Consider the following 26454-nt stretch of genomic DNA (forward strand, 5'->3'; position numbering starts at 1 on the left):
GTACTTCCTATAAAACCGTTTACGACCCCGGTTACCCCACGAACCCAACTAACCACCCCAACTGAATTAGTCGATGGGTAAAGGTACGAGAAGGGGAGTAGTTGCTCATCCCTACCATGCCTTGTATTGAATAAATCGGTATGGCCTGCTTTTTCAAAATAGAGTTTTGTGGTCACCCATTGCACTTTCTCAGGTGATGAAATTCCTCCAGGTTCTCCAACACAATCTCACCCCCCTTTCTTCTAGTGGAGTATGGGAGCCCTTACCACTTTCCAGTTCCAAGCTGCTGGGGTGCTCAACTATGGCGGCACCCTCCTGAATAGGTTCCACACGACGATTGCTATAACCATTCATTGTAGAGTAGGGCGGTGGTGTTCTGCAGGTGTAGTTATATGGTATCCTCCACTATGTATAATACATTCACAAAGGAGTGAGACATCAAATTGCAGTTCACCCTTTCGATTGTGAGCCCTCATCCTACCCCCGCATGGATGTCAGTACCCTGTGACTGTGTTTTGGATTTAGAATAGAACCAATCAACATCAGTCCTCACACACGTTTATGGTTGTCTAAATTCCTCCCTCAATTATACTTCTTTTGTGTTGTGAGTCACAGTTGGAATTGTGATGGGAATTGTTCCGGTTCTATCCTTTTTGCTATCCCTCATGTATCTTATTCCAAGGATATTATTGCTTTTTGGATGGTTCTGGTTGGTTTTGCTGTTGGGAGAGTTGATTTATACTTAATATACATCCTTTTAATAGCAGATGTTGGGTTCCTGAGTCGATATATCAAAGCCAACACACGTCATGTTCTGGAGTCGGAATGGTTCAAGATTTCCTTCGGTCTTTTGAACTTGAGGTGAAGACAGTATGATCATCATCCTACCCCTGTATGAATGTTGGTTCCCAGTGGCATGGGTTTTAGATATAATTGACTTACTGAGTATGGTCCATCGTGCCCTAGCCATTCTACACCTAGGGGCACATCTATTGAGTTACCCACTTTCATACTTTGTGGGATTAAGTTACATATATATTTCAGGGTGAGGATCACTATCCTGCCTCAGTTCCCTCCCACTTGGATGTGCTCATCTCTTTTTCCACCCTTATCTACTACACGCTTCATGGATGGCAAAGAGAATACCTAGTCAGAATTTGTGTGGTTCCCCTCATCAGATGCACTGGTCCCTCCATCTAATCAATGTTGGATTCTAGCTAATCTTGTGAGCGGAGGAAAGTACCGTATCAGAAGTTATAATTTTCCTATACTGAAAATGCATTTCCCATAGTTACTTCTCTCTTCTCACAGGATTAGCTTATGTCTACTGCCAAACTTCTAAGTGATAGTTTGGTAGAGGTGTATAGAGGGAGTCAAGTGTCATACTCCTATTGATGGAGAAGTGACGCATAATGATTTGCATGAGAGACATGTTGGAATCATTTGATTCCAATAGGGGGGGTGCAGAAGCCTTGTGGTATGCATAAAGAAAATGGTTTGCATATAGAGGGCAGCACTGGATGAGAATAGCTAATCTTGTGAGGGGAGGAAAGTACCATATTGGAATATCTTGTTAGACAAAAAAAAGTATTTTTGCAAAATGTAAATATGGTGATCTTTAAAGGGGTCTAATATATGAAACCAAGGGTAATTCAAAAATTATGTAAAAAAATAATGTTAATACTGTGTTAGAATAATGAAGTTGTTGAAAAAGTTACAAAGCTAGTACACACATACAATATATATTTTTTACTTGTATGGGGTGCAGAGTAGTGGTGGTGGTTAATGAGCCCAATGCTTAAACGATTAGTAAATACCACTAACTGCTCAGCTCTACCCCTGTATTTACACACTTTTAAAACTTTTCAGTATATGAAAATTATAACTTTTGCCATAAATCATTTTAAAGATATTCTGGACATTTCTTACTTGGCGAATCAATCACTGATGTTAACTAAATAACAGCTTGCAGTCACCACTATTTTTGTTTTTAAAATATAAAGTAATCACACACTGTTCTTTTATAAATCAAATAAATTTGTAATTAGAAATAATTAAGTAGCCAGTTAGCTAACTTACTTCTTACATTGTTTGAACAGGATGAACATAAAAATAATATTGAATAAAAATTTGAGTCATTGGAATATGTTGCAGTTACCTACCATATTCATTAGAAAGCAATCTTAACTAAACTTATCTGATTTGATGACAATTTTAATTTATTTGGTAAACATAATAAAATTAGCATATACTAACATTGAAACTCAATAAAACCATAGTCTGTTAATTAAAAATAAAAACTATATTTAAACAAAGAACTAAATTTCAACAGAATAATTGTATTTATATCCAATCCTATGATTTGTTTGTTTAATATTGTATATATAATCCTTGTACCTGATGGCAACAAAGCTTCTCCAAACACTGTACATTTGTTGCTGTTTTAAAATTTATTATACATTCAACCCATCTTTAAACTGTATAAACCCTCTCTCAAGTTATCTGGTTTCTTCCAAAAAAAAACATTTCTGTAGCTTTCAAACAAATATAATTTGAACCTATATATTCAATATTATGTAATAGTCTAATTCTTGCTCTATTCACTCATATTTAAATTTTCTTTATAGCATTTTTCAAAGCTGTGTTTCATTAATAAATGATCAAACCTCTTGATATGTCACCATAACAAGGTTTCAACTAAGGTGTGTACAAAAACTAAGGGAAATGCTTGAAAATCAAGAAATAGATTTCTCAAGGGGTGATAGGTTCTTAACAGAAAAAAGTTATTCTTTGGAATGAGCAGAAAAATTCTAAAATAAATTGACAAGTGAGTTGTTTTGTGTAGAGGCAAAACTCTTTGCATCTGTGCATAAATGAAAATGTGAACTTTTTTATTTTTCTGCATGAATTACACTATGTAGATGTGAGAAAATGACAAAATATTGACTAAGATATGTTTTGAGTTAAAATTATTAAATATAGTTAGAATAAACATATAAAATTGGCTTTAAAATTTATGTATAAGAAATGGAAAAAAAATATGAAAAGCTAGGGGAACCCTCTCTTTATACTGTAGGCATAATAATTTAGAATTAAGTTACCCCTTTAATCCTAAACTTTGTACATGAAAATATACATGCAATGCAACTGCATTGTTTAACCTTCAAGAACAATAAAAGATTTATTCAATTATCAGTTGCAACAATAATGTATACACTTTTCCCAAATTATATTTCTGGACTGTTTTAGTCATTTTTAATTCGACAGTTAGGTAACCTAAATTATGTGGATATGCAAATAATATCCTGGTATTCAGTCAAACTGCACAACTGTTTGATGATGATATTACAAATTTCTTTAAGTTACTAAATGGTGAGTTAAAAAGGACTTAACTCCAGAAATATTACATACACACCACCATTATGCGAGGCCTTACTTTATTTATTTGGTTTGCTAACCCAGATTGTACTCATTGAGACTTGAATAGGTGAAAGTGCAGTTCATACCAGAGAGTACAGGAAATCAAATAATATAATAGACCTCTACATCACAGATTATATTTTCAATTTTATCTTTGGTTAAAAGAAAAGAAATCTGTAATATCATTTTCCAGACTTGTTATTCCAGACAATTCAGTATTGTTTTATATGTTTATAGGGGTGTTAACAGCTTAAAGTATAAACATTATCCAAGTTTTAAACAATTTGAATTTTGCTTAAACTATTAAACACTAAAAATTTGGAAGTCAAATTTTAAGAAACTAAGGGCTACTTAGAGGTTCTTTCAGTGTTTACTCCCAACTTTTTTCATGTGGCATTACTGACAAATGGTGAGATTCGCATTTAATCTTACCATGCATTTGTTAAAGTAGGTCATACTGTCGCATAGTTTTGAACAAATTCTATATTGCTATAATAATTATTATTACTAATAAATTATACAGTTAACAAATAGATATAACTACTGAATTGAATATAAGACTGTGACAGACAGTAAAATACATAAAAGTATGACTATAACTTATGCATATATATTAATGTAGCCTTTATTTTAGAACTTCCATTATTTTAGTGAGGCATCCCTGGAATTTGTGAGGATTTGTGAAAAACTTACTGGACCAATTTTAGCAAAATACATTCAAAATTAAAGGTTGCTACCAAGATTTCATGTTTTGCAATGCAATGGAAAAGACAGTCTAATTCTGGAAGATAGAAGACAAGTTTTGAGCCATGTGCTTCAATACCACTGCCTCGAACATTGGAAATACAAATGGATCCTATGTCCTTCTTGAAAATTAGTTCAAGACAGGTTTGCTACATTCACCTGCAGGTATCATATCTTCAAGCTGATGCTGGATGCAGTCTTCTCAGCTTGCATGGGGACATCAGCTGGACCACACTTCTTACTCTTCAAGTTCTTTTGGGAAAAGTGGGGATTTCTTGATAAGGAAATGTTCCAAACTGTAATGGCTCAGGACACTACAGCATCAATTGTCCCGTATGTCTGTGACAGAGTTTTTGTGTTCATTAAAGAGATTCTCTAGACTCAGCAACCCAGAATGACTCTGGGAACTCTTGAAGTTGGTAAAAAATTATTTTCAGAGGAATGCTGCTTCGAGAAGTTCAGTTGATGGCTCCAGATGTGATGCATTGTGCCAGTTGGATGGCAAAGCCTTCTACACTCTTAAGTCTTCATATTCCAAGGCCAGTTTAACCCACAGTCAGGTAGCAGGCAGGGATATAAAGAATTTGCATATTTATATACACCATTTACATCAAAGCATTGTACTGAGTCCCCTCCCATTGTCCACTCCATGGAATGACCTGCAGTTCCTCCAGGATCTTCAAGCTTACAAGACCTCAGATCCACAGGTGGCCAACACTGCACTGAAGAAGTTCATTCTCCACCTCTTGTTTTTGATCTAGGAGCTTATCGCTTTCACCTTCTTCAATGATGATGTGTCGATGAAGATCAAGAGCTGTATGGTCCAAGTTCTTAAGAACCATGGAAATGAGGATTGACCAAACTGAGTTATGGTTGAAGAGATGGATGTGGAGACAAACAAGTATGCAAATGTATGCTAGTAGTGCTAGCATACCACTTCAATATTAATGTGACTAATTCTCGTTATCTGATCAAAACAGGCCATTATCGTTTCCCCAATGCAGTTATTTTTTATTGTACTTTACTGTTTTTGTGTATTTATAGAATTTACGAACATATGCAGTAATCTTTTATATATAAAGCTATTTGCACAAAAACAGTAATAGTGCATTCTCAATGTTGTTTTTAGAAAGTGATATAATAACATTTAAACATATGATATGTTATATGGAATGTAGCACTCCTTGGCTACAACACTGTTGGGGTCTTTGAGTGTTATATCTATAACTACACAGTTACTCAAACACTAACCAACCAAGGAAAATGAATAATCATAACTAATTGTTTTCATACTTAGCCAAAATGAAAAACTGGCATTTTTTGAAGTTCATCAAGTAGCCTAAATTTAAAATCAAACAACTTAAAACTTTCTGAAAGTTATTACTTTATCTTACAAGGTTTGAAAACTATTAGGAAATGAATAAGAATAGAACTAGAAAGTATATTCAGATAATAGTGTTACTGTGTTAACAAGTAACAATGTTTAACTATGCACTAGCTCCAATAATAATATAATATTAAAGGAAAACAAGGGATCTGTTAGTCCATCTATGCTGTCCTATCCACTAAATTAAACAAAATTCTTCAAAAAAAACAAACTCGAAGCTACCCATTCTCTCAAAATCCCTTAAGTTAACTGTATCCACCACATCCGAAGGGAACATGTTCCAAATGCCAACCACCCTGTTAGAAAAATATAGCTGTCTTAGCTGCAGTTGACTCCGACCTTATTGAAATTTATATCTGTGTCCTCCAGTTTTACTATTCTTGTCATTAAATATGGATAAAGGTGATGCATCAACACTACCATTTCCATTAGCAATTTTTAACACCTCAACCAGATTCACCTCTAATTCTTTTTTTTTTTTCAAGAGAAAACAACTTCAAAGATCTTAACCTATCCTTGTACGATGACATTTCTATTCCAGGTATCAGCCTAGTAGCCTTCCTCTGAACCTTTTCCAAGGAGGTAAGGAGCCCAAGACTGAACACATCACTCCAAATGTGGACTAATCTCTTTAAACTTGTAATCAGTATTTCAGTAAATACAACCTAAAATACTAAATACCTAAAATAGCAACTTCACAAGGCTGATCATCTAGAATACCAAGATGTTTTTCTTCCATAACACTGTAAGGTTATTCCCAACATAATTATATTTTAAATTGTGATATCCCACATGCATTACCTCTTGCATTTATTATGATTAAAAGATATCCGCCATTTAATTACCTAACTCACCAAATAATCCAAATCCTTTTGTAAGGCAATAGCTTTTTCCTCACAACCAGCAACACCCAAAACTTTGATGTCATATTAAAATAATGTATTGATCATTCCTATGTCATCGATGTAAGTCAAAAAGAGAAAAAGTCCTAACTCTGAGCCCTGGGGTACCCCACTTGTGACATTAATCCAGTTTGATTGAATTCTATTTATGACACACTCTTCCAGCTAGCCAGTTTTCTATCCTATAAGCCAACCTATCCCTCACACTTACAAAGATAATTTTTTTTAACAAGCCTTTTATGTAGCACCTTGTCAAGTGCTTTCTGAAAATCTTGATTCATCACATCCACATCTGTACCTTCACCTACATAAGCAGTCATTTCAAAGAATGTTTGAAGATTAGTAAGGCAAGATTTTCCCCTAGTGAAACCACGCTGATTATCAAACAAAATTTTAAACTTTGTTAAATGATTTTTGCAAAGCAGGTATCAGACTTTATCAGACTTCCAAAACTTTTCCCACCACTGATGTGAGACTAATAGGCCTATAATTACTGGATAATTTTTTCACCTCCCTTGAAAAGAGTAGTAACATTAGCCAACTTTGAATCTTCTGACACCTGCCCACTATTTAAGAACTCGGAAGAAATAATAGCAGATGGCTCACATCGTATCTAATCCTTAACATCTTTCTGTACCCTTGCATAAATATTATCTAGACCTGGAACTTTAACATAATTTAAACTTCCTATTTTTTCTTTGCAAGCTCAGAATTAATGTGATCATGTAGTTCAAAATTGTTTCCATCTAGCAACTGTTTAGGTTGAGGAATATTGCTTAAATCTTCATTAGTAAAAACTGAAGTAAAAGTAGAATTTGATAACTCAGCTATCCCATAATTATCAGATATTAGCCTTTCAGTATCATCCCTCAAAGGCCCACTCCCATCCTAACATTTTTCTTGCCCTTAATGTAGTTGAAGAAATCCTTACCATCAATTTTTATTTTTTTCATATAATTTCCTGTTTGACCAACTCTTTTCGTGATCTTCTATAATCCAAATCTCTCATCATTGCTGTAAATATAAACTTCTTATATTTATAATTCTTTAATTTTAACCTTCATGTCATTTGTGAGCCAACCTGGTTTCTTATTTGCAACTACCCTTTTTGTTTATAAGGAATATGCCTATCTTGAATATTTAAGAATTTATTCTTAAAATTTTTCCACATTTGATCAGTGTCTTCATTTAATTAAATTGCCCAATTCACAGCACGTAATTCTTGTCTCATGTCTTCATAGTCTGATTTTTTTGGAATTAAAATCTCATTATTTCTTTTCTCCACATGCAGCTAAACATCAGATCTAATTGAACAACAATCACTTGCACCCAGATGTTTAATTTCTACCTTATCAACCATTTCTTTGTTAGGCCAGGCTTAAAGATTTTTTTTTGCTGTAACCCTAAAGTGATATTAAATGTGGGTAGGTAATTATTATTATTATTATTTTTATTTTTTTCAAATTGGTTTCCCAAAAAATTTTGGAAATTCCACAACTTCTGTTATTATCTAAAACAAAATGTGTTAAACTATGAATTCAATTACTATCAACATTTATTACGTGAAGAGAATTACAGAAATTTCAAATTCCTTTGCAACACACACTTGCTGGTTGATATCTACCTCGATCAGTGAAGTTGAATTGACTATTGCCGACAATTTTACGGTTTGTTCTTCCATTTCATCTCATTCACAAAGTGAATCTACAAGTACTTCCCTCCATGCGGATAAGTTCCAATCAGAATTAATTTGTCTTTCATCCTAATCCTTAATATATGAGAACATTTTTAGCAGATGGATACACAGACTTGTGTACACCATGTTGTTAATGTATGTTTGTCAATAGTAAATTCTCCTCTTCTAGGTTGTGTATTTATTAATTTAGCATGAAGGCTCCTGGGGATGAGATATGCCATGTTGTAAAACTTCCATGCATTGGCCAATCATCATTGAGTTGTTAATTGGTAATCAGGTGATGCCCTTTATATTGTCCTGGGCTACTTGCATTTCTGAGAAAAAATATCCTAATCATAATACAGCAATAAAAAAAATTTTGTGGTAAGTTGGTAAATTTTGTTAGGTGGGTCAGTATATCAGCAGAAATTGGTGAAAATCAAATTTCCCAGTTCATAATGTCAAAACAATCTATCAGTCAGCCCTTATTTCAGATGATTGGTCAGGTTACAGCAAATAGAAATATTTTTAAACTGACCTTAGAAGTTAACAGTAATACTAAAATAGCATTCTTCCTAACCAATTGATGTAGAAAACCATCCTGAACTGTTTCTCAAAACCTGTCTCCCTCGTGATTGGACTCTTAGCATTACCCAATCTATGTGCCTAAAATTAAAATCTCCCATAATTATTATCTCATTAACAGTTGAATTTTTGGTCTCACTGTAGAATTTCTCATTAATTTCATCAGTTTTTTCTGGTGATCTGTAACAAATTTCAACTTCTCCAACTCCACTCATAATTACTAACAGAAACCCAAATAGAACCAACCTCATTTCTGTTAACTTTGATATCCTCAACTTGAACTGGCTGTAAACTTGCATATAAAGCCATTCCTCCCTCTCTTTTTGGTACTATATCCCTATTAAACAACCTATAACTCTGTATTTCAAAGACATTTGTTTTCATAATTGTCTACATTTAGCCAGGTTTTATTTATTCCTATTATATCAAAACCTTCTGTTTTGACCAGTGCTCTGAAGTCATCCATTTATTTCTTATACTTCTAATGTTTTATTTTACAATAGTAATAAGAATTAATTTTTTAAGAATTAGCTGTGTAACACTGTAACCATATTTTCAGTATTTATTTACGTAAAAGAACAGACTATAATATTTTGGATTAATCAGTTAAAATAACAATATATTCTGTAAATGATTAATTCAGTATGTTATAGTTGTGACTTCAATGCTTATACCATTATCTTTAATACTGTGAATGATATGAAAATAAAAAAAGTTGATAAACATTTCAAAATTCTTAATTAAAAGTAAATAGACAAATTAGAAAGAAAATGACTGCATTGACAAACAGGATGTCCATTTCAAAATGTTTTAAGAAGTTGCTACTTAAACTGTCTTACCACTTGCATTTCACTTATCTTAGACATCAACAATAGGAAAAATATCTTTCTCACGAGAATTCTAAGTGATGAAAAATTGATTTTGTGATAAGCCTAAGTAATAAGAGCTGCAGGTACCCTAAACAGTACTAACTTTGTTGAAAGTAAATCTTTTATGTCTAAGACACTGAAAGTGTCTGGAAAAGGATAAATCATGAAAATTTACAATGACAAAAATTTAATTGGCATTAATACTATTGTTATAATTTAGAAATAATCAGTTATTTTCTGAGGCCTTAACTGATTATTGTAGACTCCAAGTGCATTGATTTCAGAAAATCTCAAGAACGTTTTTATGGTAATTAATAGCCCACTCAAGTAAAAACAGTGAAATGTAGTGTTTCTTTTTGATACTGTATGGTAGTATAAGGATATCTAGCTGTTTTTACTAATTTCTGAAAACAAATAGAGGGGGAATCAGACCCACATAGGATCTGTGCCTACTTATACAACATTGATTAATGAAGTTATTAATTTCTGGAAAAAAATGGGCAAGGGAGTTTGTCCCCTCCTGTAGATGTGTGCCTGCTTGTAAAACACTGAAGAATACAGTTATGCAATTATAACTTAGAATCATAATACTGTGAAAAAAAACAGTAAATTTAAATTTTATTCAACACTTAACTAGCCAGAGATTTGGCAGTGGGTGCTACTAGCCAGTTGCCTTTCCTCTAGTTAACAATTCAGAATTAATGGCAGATAGCCTTAACAGTTGTACAATAACAAAGAGAAGGTAAGCAAGTTTAGTGGCAATGGGAATTGAACCAGATATCCTCAAATGATGAGGCACCCCTCATTATGTAGCTTTGTGCTTAAAGACAAACACAAATGTTTTTTAAAGATAGTAATGTAGGTACAATTATACAAGGACTTTTCTCTATGTTAAAATGCTTTTCTTATAAGTAGAGAAAAGTCTGTGTATAATTGTACAACAAACATATATGGCAATATTTTGATTAGTTTGTTGTTTCATTACATTAATCAATTAGTTTATGAGACACTAATCAATTTAATCATTGCTCATAGGTAATTAATTAAATTGCCCAGTTTTAAATTGTCAAGCCAAACTCCCAAAACAGGAAAATGTCACTTTTCCTTCCAGGTGCCAACAAGAAGTTTTTGAATATGGTGAAACTTCACATTTCTGTATCAAATTCACTAACAAACAGGAAAACAGCATTTAACCCCATATGCATGGATGGGGGGGTCAAAGTGGAAAGGCCATGACATTTTACAGAGTGCCATCCTACATAGTATTATGTATTTTATATCAGAGTTACCAACTATTTATTTTACCATACATTACTGATATAGCGATAATTCATGGTAGAGGAGAATAAATGCCAGATACAATAAATGTGGATACCAAAAAAAAATTGTAGATATGAATTTTGGAAACTAGGGATTATGCAGATGCAATACATAAATTGTACAATTGACAAAAGTATTTTTTTCACACAAACATACCTTGCACTCTGACTTGTCAAGAGTATGAATCAGACTGACATTGTCAATTCACAGACATATCTTGAGTACAGATACTTCTGTAATGCATCTGATTTTTTGTGTGCAACAAACTTATACATTTCACTTAAAGCTTGCTGTATTTTGTGTAGCTACACATAGTAAATTTGGAATTACAGTGAAAATTTCTTTTCCAATATAGAGTTAATACATTTGACTGACCCCATGCATATTCTGTTAATAAAAGAAATGCTGTTTATTTAGAAATTAATTATTTTCATTACACACATGAGTATGCTTGTGTATATACAGACAAAAATGCAATCTGAAGTAATGATGAATGTATTTTTTGGACTTAAACTTTTTCCTCAGAGTCTAAGAAAACCATTTTATTTTTTGAAATTTGAATCAATAAAATAATTTATCTTTATTCAAAATAGTATAAAACTATTTTCTAAATTGACTGTTTTTCTTTCAATTTACGTTTTCAATGCAGATGATGATTTGTATTTTTAACAGGATATTCATACCCACAAGTATTTGCATTGCTTTTCCTGCATCTCTACAAATTGAGCAATGCTAAAATCTCTTGGTATCTTACACATACCAACTGAAGTCATTCTGATTCAAAGTTTTGGGAAATTTTTTGGATTTTCATTCTCTAATTTTTCATTGGCCATTCTTTTCTGGCCAGAATCTGATTTGTCTAAAAGTTTTACACTTAACCAATTTTCTAGAGACATTCTGAGTGAATGAAGAATACTGTTTTGGCTTGCAATATGTAACTTTGAATTGATCACATGCTTAAAATACAATTATATCTGTAAGTTAATGTGTAAAGGCAATTACAAATGATACTGCTTTATAATACATACCTTGCATAATTAATGATTACTTCCTGTGAAAAACTATCCAATCAAAAATACACCATGCGCTGAAAAAGATACAACACCATTCCCAATCCTCAATATTCTTCTGTAATTCACTCATAATATTGACTCAATTATGTGTATAAATACAATATACAGTTAACTTTCTTTCTTTTCTTTTTTTTTCTTTTGACACAAACTTTTGGTAACAAACAATGTGTGTAATTGTTATTGATGTACTCTCAGTGGGAAGATCAGATCGAGAATACTGATTGGCTTATGCCTATATTATGCATGTTGAGTTGGGAAAATATGGATAAGTGTTTAGTATCCTGGTGATTTGATTTGCTTATATCAAGAGCTTGATATAAGTGTGTGATGGTAAGGTTTGTCACCTTTGGTAAGGTGTGTGACCAACTGAGTTGAAAAATTAAAGGAACTCAAATTTTGCTGCAGGGGAAAATCAAAACTAAGTCAGAACTTTGAAGTCCTTATGAGTAACTGAATATATCAATTACTCATTACCAGGAGGTGCCATATGCATAAAGAGCAAACAGGTCTTCTTGATTCTGAAATGGTTGTCAACCACAGTGTCAATAGAGTTATTTCTTTTATAATATAACTACTGTAGTAATGTTTTGCATGTGTTTTATAGAATAATAATTTTAATTTTTTTACATGTAGTTTTTCATAGACTTGTCACTGAATTCATATGTTGCAAATTATTATTATTATTATTTTTTTATAAAATGGAAGGTGCTATTTTGTAAACTAGTTTTGTTTTTGAGGCTTATATTGTATTTATACCTCAGTGTTGGTTTTCTGTAAATATTCTAAATTTGTACACAGGATATGATTAGGGCATGTTTTAACAATTCATTATATTAACTATTATTTAAAAATAATTTTGATCAGATTTATTCTGTTATTATTTTTATCTGATATATGGTAAAAACCAGTATAATTCTTAAAAAGTGATATGAAGTTTTCATTGAAAAAAGTATTATTCTTTTTTAATACAGTATCAATTAATTAAGCAATTAGAATATAATTCTAATGGTTATTGACTTTTGTTTACTATTTTATTGTGAAAAAAGGATTTCCAAACTTTCCATTATATGGACTGTTTTCACGAGTTACCGACTTTATTCATGCTGTATAACAAGATCGTGTTTCTTTTTTTAAAGTTACATGTATGTGCATTATTCTGTACATCTATTTACAGAATCACAAACTTCATGCTGCCATTAATAAGTTTCATGAAGCTTATAAAGTGTTAGAATGAGCAGTGAAGACGAAGAGGAAACAATTCAAAAGCAAAATTTTAGCACAAAAATTACAAATTTTCAAGCACTCCCTTACAAAGGACAAGAAATTTATGCAAGATTTGAGCATTATCGGTCAAAGAGTTATGCCCAGGCTCTACATAGTATGTCTTCCACCTCAGTCCATAACAAGTCCACCCTTCACTCCAGTGTGCCAATTATTGATTCAGATCTTATGTCACCCTCACAGAGTGCTCCTGCAACTCCCAAGGGAAACCATATCATTAAAAAGTCATCTACCTTACCAGCAAGTAATATTTGTGAAATAGCTTTTCCAAAACCTGTGAAATCTAATAGCTCAAGTTTGACAAATTTTTTAAAGAAAATTTCTCCCAAAATTAGGCGAAGCTGTTACAAGCAAAAGGAAAAACCATGGATTGTTATAGAGTTCTCCCAGGAAGAAATTGATGGACACATCTCTGATAGCATGGAAAGTGATCATTCTGTTGAACTAGCCCTACAAGGTAAAGAGGAGTACTTTGCTAGACAGAAGGAGAAATTGCATAAGAAGGACACACAAAATACAAGACAGAGAATTAGTCGAAGAAGCTCTGAAGCTGCTGATCTCTGTCCCTTCTACTCGGACGACAGTGATAAATTGTATAATAAGAAAAATATGCCACCCAAGCGGTCTAAGTCTGAGATCAATAACAGCTCTTTTTTCTCTAGGTTTATGCTCAAAAAATTTGTTTCAGAACAAGAAAACTATGTTTCTACCAAGCTCAAAAAGAGTAAAGCAGAAAAATGCTCAAACAGATACAGGGATGGTAATGTAAAACCAGCCAAGGTGAATTCTAAGTACAAAATACATGAAGATGAGTTTTGTGGAGAAACAAAAATTTCTGAAACCTTTAAGCCAATGTACAGCTCTTTGGTCAAGGATTCTACCAAGGTATATAGTTTAATGGATAATATCAATGCATGGAGGTGAAACACTATGTACACCTTTGCCTGAAAATACAGTGTGTGGTTGCTGTCATAAACCTTTCAGTAACTGCTAGAACTGATGAGTAGAACATAGATGTGGCATAACGAAACATGTACTTTAGAATATAAAACATTGTTTTCAATGAAAAACGTGAATACATGTGGCTGTTTTTTTTTTGTTTTTTTTTGGAAATAGAAACAGCATGTAAAAAGAAAAATAAATGCATGGGCATTTGCACACACTAAGTTCATTTGTATGTAGACATCCTTGTAGGAGGTTGTGATTTTTAGCATGTTTGTGGCATGTTTATGTAGCAGTAGATAAAAACTGATATTTTAACAAAACTGGTTTTTGGCTTCTTCCTATTTTCCATTAAATGTAAGTTTAAATTGACTTTTGTAGAAGCAGAATATTGGTTTTTTAGTGTTTTCAGTGTTCATCTTCAAAATCTATTTTGATTCCTATATGAAACTTTTGTAATCATGTTTTAATTCAGTAGCATGTTAATGATGATATATGACCATCAGCCTAAATATATGCTGCAGTTCATAAGTATCACACACTCACATTAAAGTGGTTTGTTTGTCATTATTTGTAGCTGAAACTAAAAAAAAATATTAATTACGGTTGAATCTTGGTGCATTAAACTTAAAATCCTGTAATTAATGGAAGTTCTGAGCTGACTGAAGAGCAAGAAAGTAATATACTTTACTATAGAAATTAAGGATTAACAGGGCATGGCCAATATCTTATGAAGATATTAAATACTTTATGATAAAATTTAAAATAGAAATGTGTACATCACAGAAACATCAGACTGCCACTCATTTTTGGATGTATCATTCAAAGATTTTCTTTCCATAGGATGGGGTTGCTTCTCCCAAAATTCAATCACCCACTAGTTTTCTTGCAAATTTGAGGGATTTATTTGTACAGATAACTTTCGGTGTGAAAGAGCTAGGTTCTTTTAAAACTGTTCCATTTGAAACATACATAATAAAAACACTGAGGGAAAGTTTGCAGACATAATACATATATATATATAAATACCCCAAAACTAGCAGTTTTATATGTGTCTATATATATGCACCTATAAATGACTATAGTTTGAAAGTTCTTTGTGTGTGTATGTATATATATATAGTTTTCATAGTCTAGTGATGCATAATTTCAACTGTTATAACCCAAAGTAGGTACTTTACAAGGAAATTGTATTATGTTTACATTTCCGTGTTTTAGGTAAGATGTAGTCTGTGGATTGCTGGTACATCAGTCTCATTTAGATTGCTTACAGATTACTGGTCTCCCATGCATGTACACAAGCAGATGCTATACATCTGTTGATATTACACTTGATTTCTGCATAAGTAGATATACCAGTCACTATTTGTGATGACTTGTGTGTTTATATTAATATTGTTTGATCTCCATTATTTATTGTCCTGTTAAATAATGAATTCATAATTTTTTAAAGGCATTTAAACAAACAAAAAAAGGTTTAGTTTTGATAATTATCTCAAACATATTTTGCTGTAGCTGAAGTAATTCATCGAAATAAGAATGTTCCTCAAAACTTTAGTAAAATTTAGTGTGTGTGAAATCATGTGAAATTTGTATGTGTGTTTGTGTATATGTTAAAGATACACACACACCATAACATTGTTTTTTTTTATTGTTTTTAGTCCATTGTACCTACAACTTTTGTTTATAAAATTTGACTGGTATGAAAACAGCATATGGAAATTTTGAAAAAGTACTTATGTATATTCCGAATAAGTGATTGGCTGAGAAAGCTATTTTGAACAGTTTATATATTACTTTAGGCTGCTAATAAAAAAAAAAGGAATCATGTATGAGACCACTTTCTGCTTCTGATTGGATAATAAGTGGCTCTAATGTACTAGCCATTTAGCTTGGAAGTCTCCTGAACTTGAAAAATTACTGTACTGGAACAGGAATTCTGTCAGTAGAGGATGTGCGCTGTTTCACATAAATCTAGTGTGAAACCTCTGAAATGCACCATAACAGAAAACTACATAAAAAAAAAAAGTATTAATGTCAGATTTAGCTGTAGTAAAGTTTCATGGATTTTTAAATAGTGTATACTGGATCTAAATATGTTGCTTGTATTCACTGACCAGAACATTGTATTTTCTTTTTCCAGAAGAGTGACTTTAAACAATACAGAGTAAACAAGAATGTCCAAAATTTGAATGTTTGGGATCATTGTCATTACCAAAAGGTATGTCATTTCTAAATACCTATTCTTGTTTTATTTTAAACAAGATGTAATTTTATGGAATTCTTTGAACTTAAATTCCATAAAGTGTAGATTGTATCTTGTTTAGGAATTTATCAGTAAGTTATGCAGTCATATTTTCTCTTAAGATACCCAGAGGCTTATTAAAGTTAAACATAAATGATAAGCAGCAGCAGGTTTCTTTTAGCTTAAATGGAATACAATTTCGTTTGCTGTTTATTTAAGGGAATAAGCATATAGATGGTTGTAAGTCATTCATGGTTGACTAGTCAGAAGTCTGAAAGTTTTAGGAACTTCTTAATTGTCTAAGCAATGAAGCATCTTTAGTTTTAACTAATGAAGGCAAGTTAAATATTGGTGTTTATTGTTTATAATCCAAGGTAGAAATATGTAAGTGTTAGCTTTGTATCTTAATTTTAGGTTATGCTTAGAATATTTGTTGAAACTTCAGTGTTGATATGTTTCACTGTTAATTGATGTCTGGAAGAGTTTTATAAAATAAAATTATGCATAAAAATTTTCAGAGAGCCACTTTTTAAAATTTAAATGTATATTTCCATAATTATAATTTCAGTTCTGTACAATTCTTTTTTGGGTTTAGAACTACATGTGAAAGTTAACTGTAGTCCACTGCTTATTTAGAAATTTTAGTGTGATAAATGAATAAATAGCTATTTGTATGTGAATCAGTTTGAATGAAATGTCAAGGAAATATGCTGTTAGGATGCTTATTTTTTTATGTAAAGGTCCTTGTCTGAGTAAGAGGCCAAGTGAAATGACTATACTTACAGGAATAACTTAAAATATTAGAAACACCTTGAATTTTTAATTAAAATAATGCTACGAATGATGAATGGGGGTTTGACTTTGTACTCATTGTTAATGTCTTTTGTATTAATGGACCTAGATATGTATAATAACCAATTTTTTACATATCAGGAATCTCAATTGGGTCAAAAACTAAAACCTTGCAATTCAAAGGTTGATGCTGCAGATCATTTAGTTCCTTTCATCAGGTATGTCATATTTGAATCATCTCTAGTATAAGATACTTCCTGATTACCAGGTGAACTAATGAGAGTATGTATTAATATTTCTGTGTGCTGCTTGATTAACCATACTAACAGATTACTGACATTCAATAACAAAAACATAAAAAAGTGAAACAGAACAGCATAATATATCATGGAAGATAAAGTTTAATTGAGGACATTATTATTTAATTTTATTTGGTGTTGTAAAATAAATTTATATATAGTTTACTGTGAAGCTAAAGTTAGGTTCATAAATGTTGCACATTATCCTGATATTTAATTTTAAAAATTTTAGACGAACAGTTTGTTTGGAACTGGGGTGATATAAATATCAGCTAAGAAAAGAGAATTTTTGATTAAATTTATTTGCTTATATCCAGCATACAGTATTGAAAACAATTATGGAAATCTGAGAAAAAAAGATATAAAAGGCACTACAATGAAAAAATCATCCCTTTATCATGTGAAAATGTAATGCACCAGAGTGTTTGCACTGCAACTGGTTGTCATCCAACCAATAAGGTAGTGTCATACTAGTATAAAACCTATAAAAGGCAATACAATGGAAAAATCATCCCTTTATCATGTGAAAATGTAATGCACCAGAGTGTTTGCACTGCAACTGGTTGTCATCCAACCAATAAGGTGGTGTCATACTAGTATAAAACCTATAAAAGTAGTTATATGATGTTCAATATTAATAATGTGAATTTAGTTGTGGCTCCAATTGCTGAAATATCATATAACAAGCATTTCAAATCTTAAGTTTTTACTGGTAAAGGACACTCAATACAAAAAATTGTAGCAAGACTCCTTATTTAAGCAGAAGCTGTATTCAAGACTGTAAAGTTTACATGAAACTAATACTCATAATAATAGAACTAGTCAAGGTAGAAAACAAAATCTCTCCAAAAGGTTGGTTTAGTATCTCATTTTATGTTTTTCATCAGATAGACAACAATCAAATAATACAGATGTTTCTGAGACAATACCTCACCTTTCACACAATTTAGCTATATTCCTCAGTTCACCTTATAAAGAGACTTGCCTGCCACTAGCTTTGATGTAACTCCCACTTAATTTCATGTGATTTTATATAAATTGAGTTGCTGCATGATGTTATCATTCAACAAACTTCCCCCATAAATAGATGGGTGACACTCTTCCCTGTTCAATAACTTCACTTCTGTACTTGCACTCATGGAATTTTATTCTTTACCTCAACATTGTATTGTACAGCTGTGTTCAATTTATTAAGATCTGCATTCTTAACAAAACTTTTTAAGCTTTTTTTTCAAATGCTTTAAATTTTTATCATGAATTCTCAGATAGCAACAATTTATACTTAGTTCTGAGTGCATGACATGATTCACACTTAGGCCTCATTCTACTATGGCATTAGGAGGCTGCTAGCTGTCGGGGTAATTGTAGCTATTGTTCAATGTGTTGTGGATTACCTTATGCTTCCTGGACCTCCTACTGCTATCTTTTCTACTGAATTTCTTTCTCCTCAGTCAGGAATAATCTGTTGGACTGTGTCCTTAATATATATTTTGCTTTAGGTAGTTCTTTACCAACCATGACACAACATTAAACTTCCATTCTCTCTTTGGATTTCATTCTCAAGTATGTTCCTTTCCTTATATTTTGCCTATGTTTTGTTATTATTTTTCATTTTATCACTCCATGACCCATATTTCTTGGATTTACACTGTCTTTTCTCCTTGCTTGTTATCAGGATTTATACTGTTTCTTTCTCTAATAGCTCCTTTCTCATGCCCAAATTCCTCTTCCTTCTCTCTTTAGTGCTTCTTTTTGTGCTGTCTGTAGCCTTTCTTCATTTCATTTACTCAATTCTCTTACTTTCTATTTCATTTTCCCATTCCCTAATGTTATATTTGCATCTTTTTTCTCTACCTCCCTCTCTTGCCATTGCCTTTTATCTAGCACACTTCTTCTTACTTCACATGGACTCTGTGGACATTCCTTCTCTTCTCTGTTTGACCTATGCCACTTCTCCTGCTCTATCTTTCCATACTTTGTTCCCTCTCAGTTGGAACTCTTTGGGTCAAGTTATGTCCTTTCCCCCTACTCCTTCCTTTTTCTTGTATACTTATTATTACCCTGACTCCATTTCTTTGTCCTGATGTCTGCAGTGGTTTTTCTTTCTCCCTGGTAACCTGGACTGATATTCCACAACTTCTGGGCTCTTTCTCTTCCCAGGGTTTTTCCTCTTTCTAAATTTTGCCTTTTATTCCTATTTTTCCTCTTGATCAGATTTCTGCTGACCTTTTCATTCCAGATTCTTCCGTTTTTTCTTGTCTTCTCACTTTCTGACATCTTGTTCATCACTTTTCTTGTCAGTGAGTATCACACACGTATGATTCCTGGTTACCCATCTTTTCTCTTGCTATTGGTCTCACTTTCTGTTGTTTTTCATTTCTTCACTCCTTTTCTTTTCACTTCCAATTTCCTATTCTCCTTTCTGCTACCCTATTATGGTCTTTTTCACTCGAACTGCTGTTGGTCATGGTCAGTGTATCAGACATTTTTCTTTCTCTGTTCTTTCCATCATTTTTGTGTCTTTCCATTGCTTGCTCTTTATTTCAACTCAGCCCCTTTTGTATTCATTGGTTTTGTGAAGGCTTCTGCTTGCCATATTCACAACCTGAGACTTATGTTTATTTTCCTTGACTATTTATATCTGTCAGCCCATTCTCAGATGTTTCCTCTTCTACTACCTCCCTTCTTTTATGATGGCTACTAGGGTAATTGTGGGGTGGGGGCTTATATTGGGATCTAAGCCCTTTCTGACACCCACTCAGTGTTGGGTACTTTTGGTCATTTTCTTTCTCTCTTGTCTCATCCAGGTTCAGCCTGTCATCTTTGCCTGCATGCTATTGCATATCTGGTCTCCTGGTTTTCCACTTCCCGTTTCTCTTTCTGCATGAGATGTTTTTTTTTGCTTTTAGAGGCTATGGCATGCCTTCATGTATCTCTTACAGCAGACCCTGTAGACCCACGTTTTTTTTTTCTTGGGTCCATTGACCTCTTTTGTGAGCTTCTCCTCAAGGACTTGTCACAATACCTAGACTGTGGCCATACAACTTCCTGTGTTCTCTTATCACCTCTTTAATTATTTCTTTCCCTTTTTTGATGCTACTCTCTCTGATTGAAGTAATTTTTTGATGAGGGCAGGACTTCTTATGTTTGGATGCTGGACAAGAATTCACTTCACATCAATGTACTCAAACTTCTCCTCATCGGACATGTTCCTATTCCTGCCCCTACAAGTGGTTCACTTGGTCATGTTCTACTTAGTCTTTTTTTGCTCCAACCATCCTTGAGGTTCCTGTTCCAGGGCCTTTTGTTTTGGGGTATCAGCCATACACTTCTGAGCCCATTCACATCATTTCCCAGTAGCTTCATTTTTGTTGGTGGACTGCCTCTCTAGGCCAGTCCTTATTCTATCAACAGTATATTCTCTACAACCCCAGATCTTCTGTGAAGTTTACTCTTGGTTGGACATGCCCCTCTTGAATACTTTTTCACCCTATTCATCTCCAAGCTTCCTCCCTTTTGGTCCTCTATTCCTCATCCTTTGGCTCTAGCTGTCGATTTTCTCGGCAAGGCCTGTTCTTACCTTTTTCTCTATACCTACTTCCTTATTTGTCTTCTTTTTGTGGGCTTCAGTTTACACATAATTTCCTTCTTGGGCCCTATTATTGGTGCCTCTTTCACTGCCTTTGCTTTTGTCCCCCTGATACTTGGATCCCCTCTTATCTCTCCCCATTATCCCCTCTCTCTCTCTCACTTCACACTCTCACGGATTTCTTCCTACTCTCACCTAGACTCTGGTCAATATGTCACCTATTGGGCTAGGCTTTTCACTTATGTGACATTGTTCTTGTCACATTCTTTTGTTATGGATCCCTCCACTATATCTTACCTCCTGGCAGTAATATGTGCACCACCTTTCTGTTTTTTTTACCTGACTGTTCATTAATGGATTTTCAGTCTGTCTTAGTCGTTGAGTGGCCCTATTTATGGCCTTTCTCTTTTTCATGTACTCAGAGGTGTTCCTTCCTCTGTTCTCTCCATTACGTTGCGCTCTTTTGTTCACTTCAGTCCTCCTTGCTAAACTTCCTTGCCTGCCTGAAACCTGAATGAGGTTTTGCATAGTCTCATGCATGCCCTATTTGAGTCATTGACTTCCTGAATTTTGTACTGTCTTTATCCCCTGATTTGTTTAATCCTACTTCTCCTCCATGATTACTGTAGTTCTGATGTTTTTCCTCACCCTCTTCCACCACATTAATATTCTCCTCTTCCCGGACTTTTCTTCTTTGGACTTTGACCACTCAGGAGGTACACTGTACTTCTCTCCTATTTCCCTTCTGTCTCTCACCCAGCTTGGCTCCTGTGTCTTATAATGGACTTCTTTCATTCTTCTCTTATAGGATAGGTCTATCGACTCCTCCATTGACATGTTATTTCACCTTTTTTCACATTTGATTCATCACCATTTTTTCCTTCTCTTACATCTCCTCCAGGCAGACATGTGGCCTCTCTCCATACATTCATCTCCTTCTCTATACCTTTTAGTTGTTTTCTCTCCTGATGGTTTTTGGCTTCTACAGATTTTCATTCTTCAATCACCCACCATCTTAGAGAAGAATACATACTGTTTCTCTTTCAGAGTCCCTTTTTCATTCCAAGAGATTCTAGTGGGTGGCTAATTTTTCTTCCCAGGATATACTTAACCAAAATCCACAATGAGCCAGGATAACATAAGGCACTCATACCATCCACCCTGGCTATACATGAGCCCACTGTGAGATGAGGTGTTCTGCAAGACTATATTCATTCTATTGTTCAGTCCAAACCCTAACAATTCCATGGACTCTCATGGAAAAAGCTAGTTCAAGGGATTTGTCCTTCCCACTTCTCTTGCATGTAGTGGTTGGCTTTTAAAAATAAGGTTTTATGGACACTCATTACACAGTCTTCAGTAAAATGCCCTTCCAGACTAGAGGATCAGAGGGCATCCAGGCACTTTCTTTGGGTCTCTCTTATGTGAATTCTCCAGTCCTCCTTCAAGTGAAGCACAGGAGATCCTTGTCATTTACCAGATTGTAGCTGCTGGATTGATAGGCCATGGGGAACCCTCACCACTTGGACTCAACTGCTAGGGCTAGAAAAAGGAGGACCAATATGGGGAGAAGTGAAGTGGTGGTGACACTGTTGGTGATTAGTGTGAGTCACCCAACATATGAATCACATAAATCACTCGTGTCACATGTTAACTCCCTTGGAGTTTGATGGTAGAGTTGAGGTGTGCACTTTATGCAAAACTATGATGTGTTACTAACATATCCTCCTCCTGCAACTGGTGTTAGTCCCATAGAGTTTGATGGTAGAGTTGAGGCATATAAAAATATCCATATTACATGACAATATGCCTTCCTCCCACAGCTGGAGTCTGTTTCATAGAATATGATGGTAGTGTTTAGATGTGCACGTAAGTTACAGTCTAAACATGACTGCACACATTGGTGTATGATCACTTTGATGCAAGTACTGGGATGGTCATGTTCACATTCTGCTTATCCCTGCTATACAGATTTGGTTTTCTCTTCCCTGTACAGGCAAAGAGTATACCCTGGATGAGATGTGGTCCTATGAAGCCCCTGTCATTGGATGTCACACCCCACAGGCTTTCTTCAGGTACTTTCTGAATGAGGCTCATCTAAGTAATTTTTGCATCAGTTCTTCTACCATTTCAACATGGGATTCTAACTAAAACTGTGTATAGAGGGGAAATATTGTCTCGGAAGTTAAAACTTTTCTTACCTGGAAATGTATTTCCAATAGAAAACCACCCCTTCACACATTCCAACCTGACCTCCCCACTTTCAGTGTACATTTTATTACTTACTTCATTGAAGAATGAAGTTTCAGGAGTGCAAGCACATAGGGGGAGTTATTGTGTATGGAGGTGTGTCACCCTCCTATTGGCAGTTACTGTGAAATTAGGTGGGAGTTGCCTCAGGGCTAGTGGCATGCACATTTCTTTGGCAGACATGCTGAGGGAGATAGCTAAACTATGTGAAGAGGTGAGTATCTATTGGAAATAACTCTTCCAGTAAGGTAAATTTTAACTTCCAATGACCATGCTGTAAGTATAGTTGTGAAGATTACCTTTAAAACAGTATGATACACATTAGCACAAAGTAGTCTTAATGGATTGTAGCTACTTGAAAACCACTGCTGAAAAGAAGTAACTGAACCAGAGGTTCAAATGGGCATCAGATCACAAATAGTTGAATGAGTAAAAACAGAGATGTGTGCTCTGTGCAGATAAAGCCAAGTTTGAATTGCTTGTTTGGCAGCAGAGAAGGTAATGATGTCATAGTCAATTTACATCTACAATGAAATATGGTGGGAGAATTAGTACAAGTTTGAGGCTGCATCTCAGCCAATGATGTTGGTAAGATGCAAAAACTTTTATGCCATCCATACTGCTGACAAGTACAGATAGATTCTGATTGATCATGCTATTCTCTTAGGAACATGACTCATCAAGGGAGGATTCATCTTTCAGCAAGGCAGTGATCCCAAGTATAAAGGAAATGTGATGAAATGACATATTGCCAGTAAAAAAGTTGATGGACTACTCACAAAATCCTTATATAAAAATGTGCTTATTTAAAAACTGAGAAGGTTAAAAGGCAACCATACAACTTGGTTGAATTTTTGGGAGTAAATACGGTACATTTGTAACAATATTCATATTTGACAACTGTAGATTGATAAACTATATGGCAGTATTAAACCAAGTTGTTATGATTTGTGTACAAAAGGGGGCTAACAATGAAAATACTACTGCATTTTTTAACTTGTTCACTTTTGTACTTTTTGTGATACTGTTTTGTACTTTGTGAATTCTGTATATATGCATCACTGGTTTTTCCATAATTATTTCCATTACTGTATGTCATGAAATTTGAAAAGTACTGTAAATATTTTTTCTTAAATATGTCTCTGATAAAAATTATTATTTACAAATATTTGCTCCTTTGAAATACATACACTAGTTTCTGTAAGTTGACATCAATTTATTCAGTATATGGGAATGTTTTAAAGATTAAACAGTATGAATCCTTTAACAAAATTTTGATGCATGCAAAAACACAAGTGTTGGCTGACTTTGCTTGTCATATTTTGTTTAAAGTGAAACTGAAAAAGGTCTGTCTTGCTGGTTTTCTTCTTGTATATCCTTTTTTTTTCTTAGAGCCACACTGCAAAAGGCTCAACCGCCACAGAGCCTGAATCTACGGAACACAGTTCATGTTCATTCCCACCTAGCAAAAAATGTGGCCAACCAGATGGCCTCAGTTGAGTCCATTGGTGCTTGCTCCTTAGATGTTGAAACTACCACAGAGGGTGGGTCCTCAGAACTTAAAGAAGATAGTGCCATTTCTGATCCATCTCTCACCAGTAAAAGAATGATGTTATCTTGTATGTCACAAAACGAACTTGATGCAGGCCATCGTCGGGGAATAAACACAGCAGATGATCAGAAACGGCAATATACAAGTCACAAGTCAATTTATATGTGCGTTGATTTTACATATCTTCCTAGTTTGAAGCATGTTATTGTTATTTTACTGTTTAATCATACAGAAAATCTTTCTGTTTTATCCCTTGAAATTTTAATATTGCATTGGTATTAACCTTTGTCTTCAACAACACAATAAAAATATAGTTGAGAGAGAATACATCCCTGTAAATTAAATAATTTGCATAAGTAATAAACATCAATAATTCGGGGCTTGAAATTAACACTAGAAAACTAGTAAGTTGCTGGTTATTGTTTCAGTTTTGCAAGTAAAAACTTAGAAGGCACTAGAAAAAATTGCTAGTATGTATTTCAGAAGGAAGATTCATAGATTCTTACTGTCAAGTATAAATACACATGTAATGTATGCATTTCAGTCGTATTTCACATAATCTTCATAACGAAGGTTACTATAATTGTGATGAACAAGATTGTTTCACACTGCTGGTGCCATGCTGATTTTGTGATTACTATTTAACTGCACTATATATACAGGCTAAGTAACAGAAAATGGGGATAGCATCATTGCAGCTTCAACTCATCTGATTGGTTACCAAGGCAATTAGCAAGAGGATCAGTTGACGAGACTTGCACCATCCAGCTCTGCAATACAGCTTTGCTGGCGGCATAGTTAGAAATACTGTGCCAAGTGGTTGCTCAATGGAGTTAATGAAATTGAAATCACATTAACTGTAGATATTGTTTTGCACATTCTTCTTAATTTGTCCATGATTAATCCTACATGTATGGTATTGGTTTATTACATCAACCCCCATTTTTGTAAAACTCTATGTGACAATGTGTACAATAATTCCAAATTTACTAAGTTTATTTTCATGAAATATTTTAAGCTTTTAATAAACATTTGTCTGTGAATTTATGCTATCAGTCTGACTGACTAGTCTGGGTGCAAGGTGATTTTCATGTTAAGAATAAAAATACTTTTTTAATTTTCAAGTTTTCAAATTTGGTTTTCTTTACCTCTAGAGCCTCAAAAATGAATATCAAACATTTTTTTCAGTAAAACTTTATATTTTATCTGTTATTTTTTCTGCTGTAACTCTAATTTAAATGAAATTAGTATTGTGGGATAAATTGAAAAGTTGAAAAATATGTAATAAATCTAAGTTACTTTTTCTTTCTATAATAACTCTTTATCGTAACAGGCAATAACAATTATTTATCATAAGCAGTTTATTATTTTGTTGCTCTTTGAATTATGTCTAACTACTAAACTTGTGTAACAATCCTATGAATTATCCAAAATAGTCTTGCTAAAATTATGAGCACATAGTTCAAGTTATGGTAAAAAAGTAATTATTCGATACACGAGCTTCTTGTATGCATACCTTATTAAAACTT

General features: G+C 33.6%; 1 protein-coding gene across 7 annotated transcripts in view; it reads left to right on the top strand.

Moving 5' to 3' along the window:
* Nucleotides 1-26454, top strand: part of LOC106469893 — a 72604-nt gene that overhangs the window by 12788 nt on the left and 33362 nt on the right. For 5 of the 7 annotated variants that reach the window (XM_022398467.1, XM_022398469.1, XM_022398470.1 and 2 more), the window contains exons 2-5: nucleotides 13150-14141; nucleotides 16342-16419; nucleotides 17377-17453; nucleotides 24766-25089. In XM_022398467.1, coding sequence (XP_022254175.1) covers nucleotides 13206-14141; nucleotides 16342-16419; nucleotides 17377-17453; nucleotides 24766-25089 — 1415 coding nt within the window. In that variant the 5' untranslated portion in view covers nucleotides 13150-13205. The remainder of the gene's footprint in view (nucleotides 1-13149; nucleotides 14142-16341; nucleotides 16420-17376; nucleotides 17454-24765; nucleotides 25090-26454) is intronic. The other 2 variants (XM_022398473.1, XM_022398471.1) reach the window with 2 other exon arrangements.

This window comes from Limulus polyphemus, unplaced genomic scaffold (assembly GCF_000517525.1).
Source record: "Limulus polyphemus unplaced genomic scaffold, Limulus_polyphemus-2.1.2 Scaffold3712, whole genome shotgun sequence".
Classification (NCBI taxonomy): domain Eukaryota; kingdom Metazoa; phylum Arthropoda; class Merostomata; order Xiphosura; family Limulidae; genus Limulus; species Limulus polyphemus.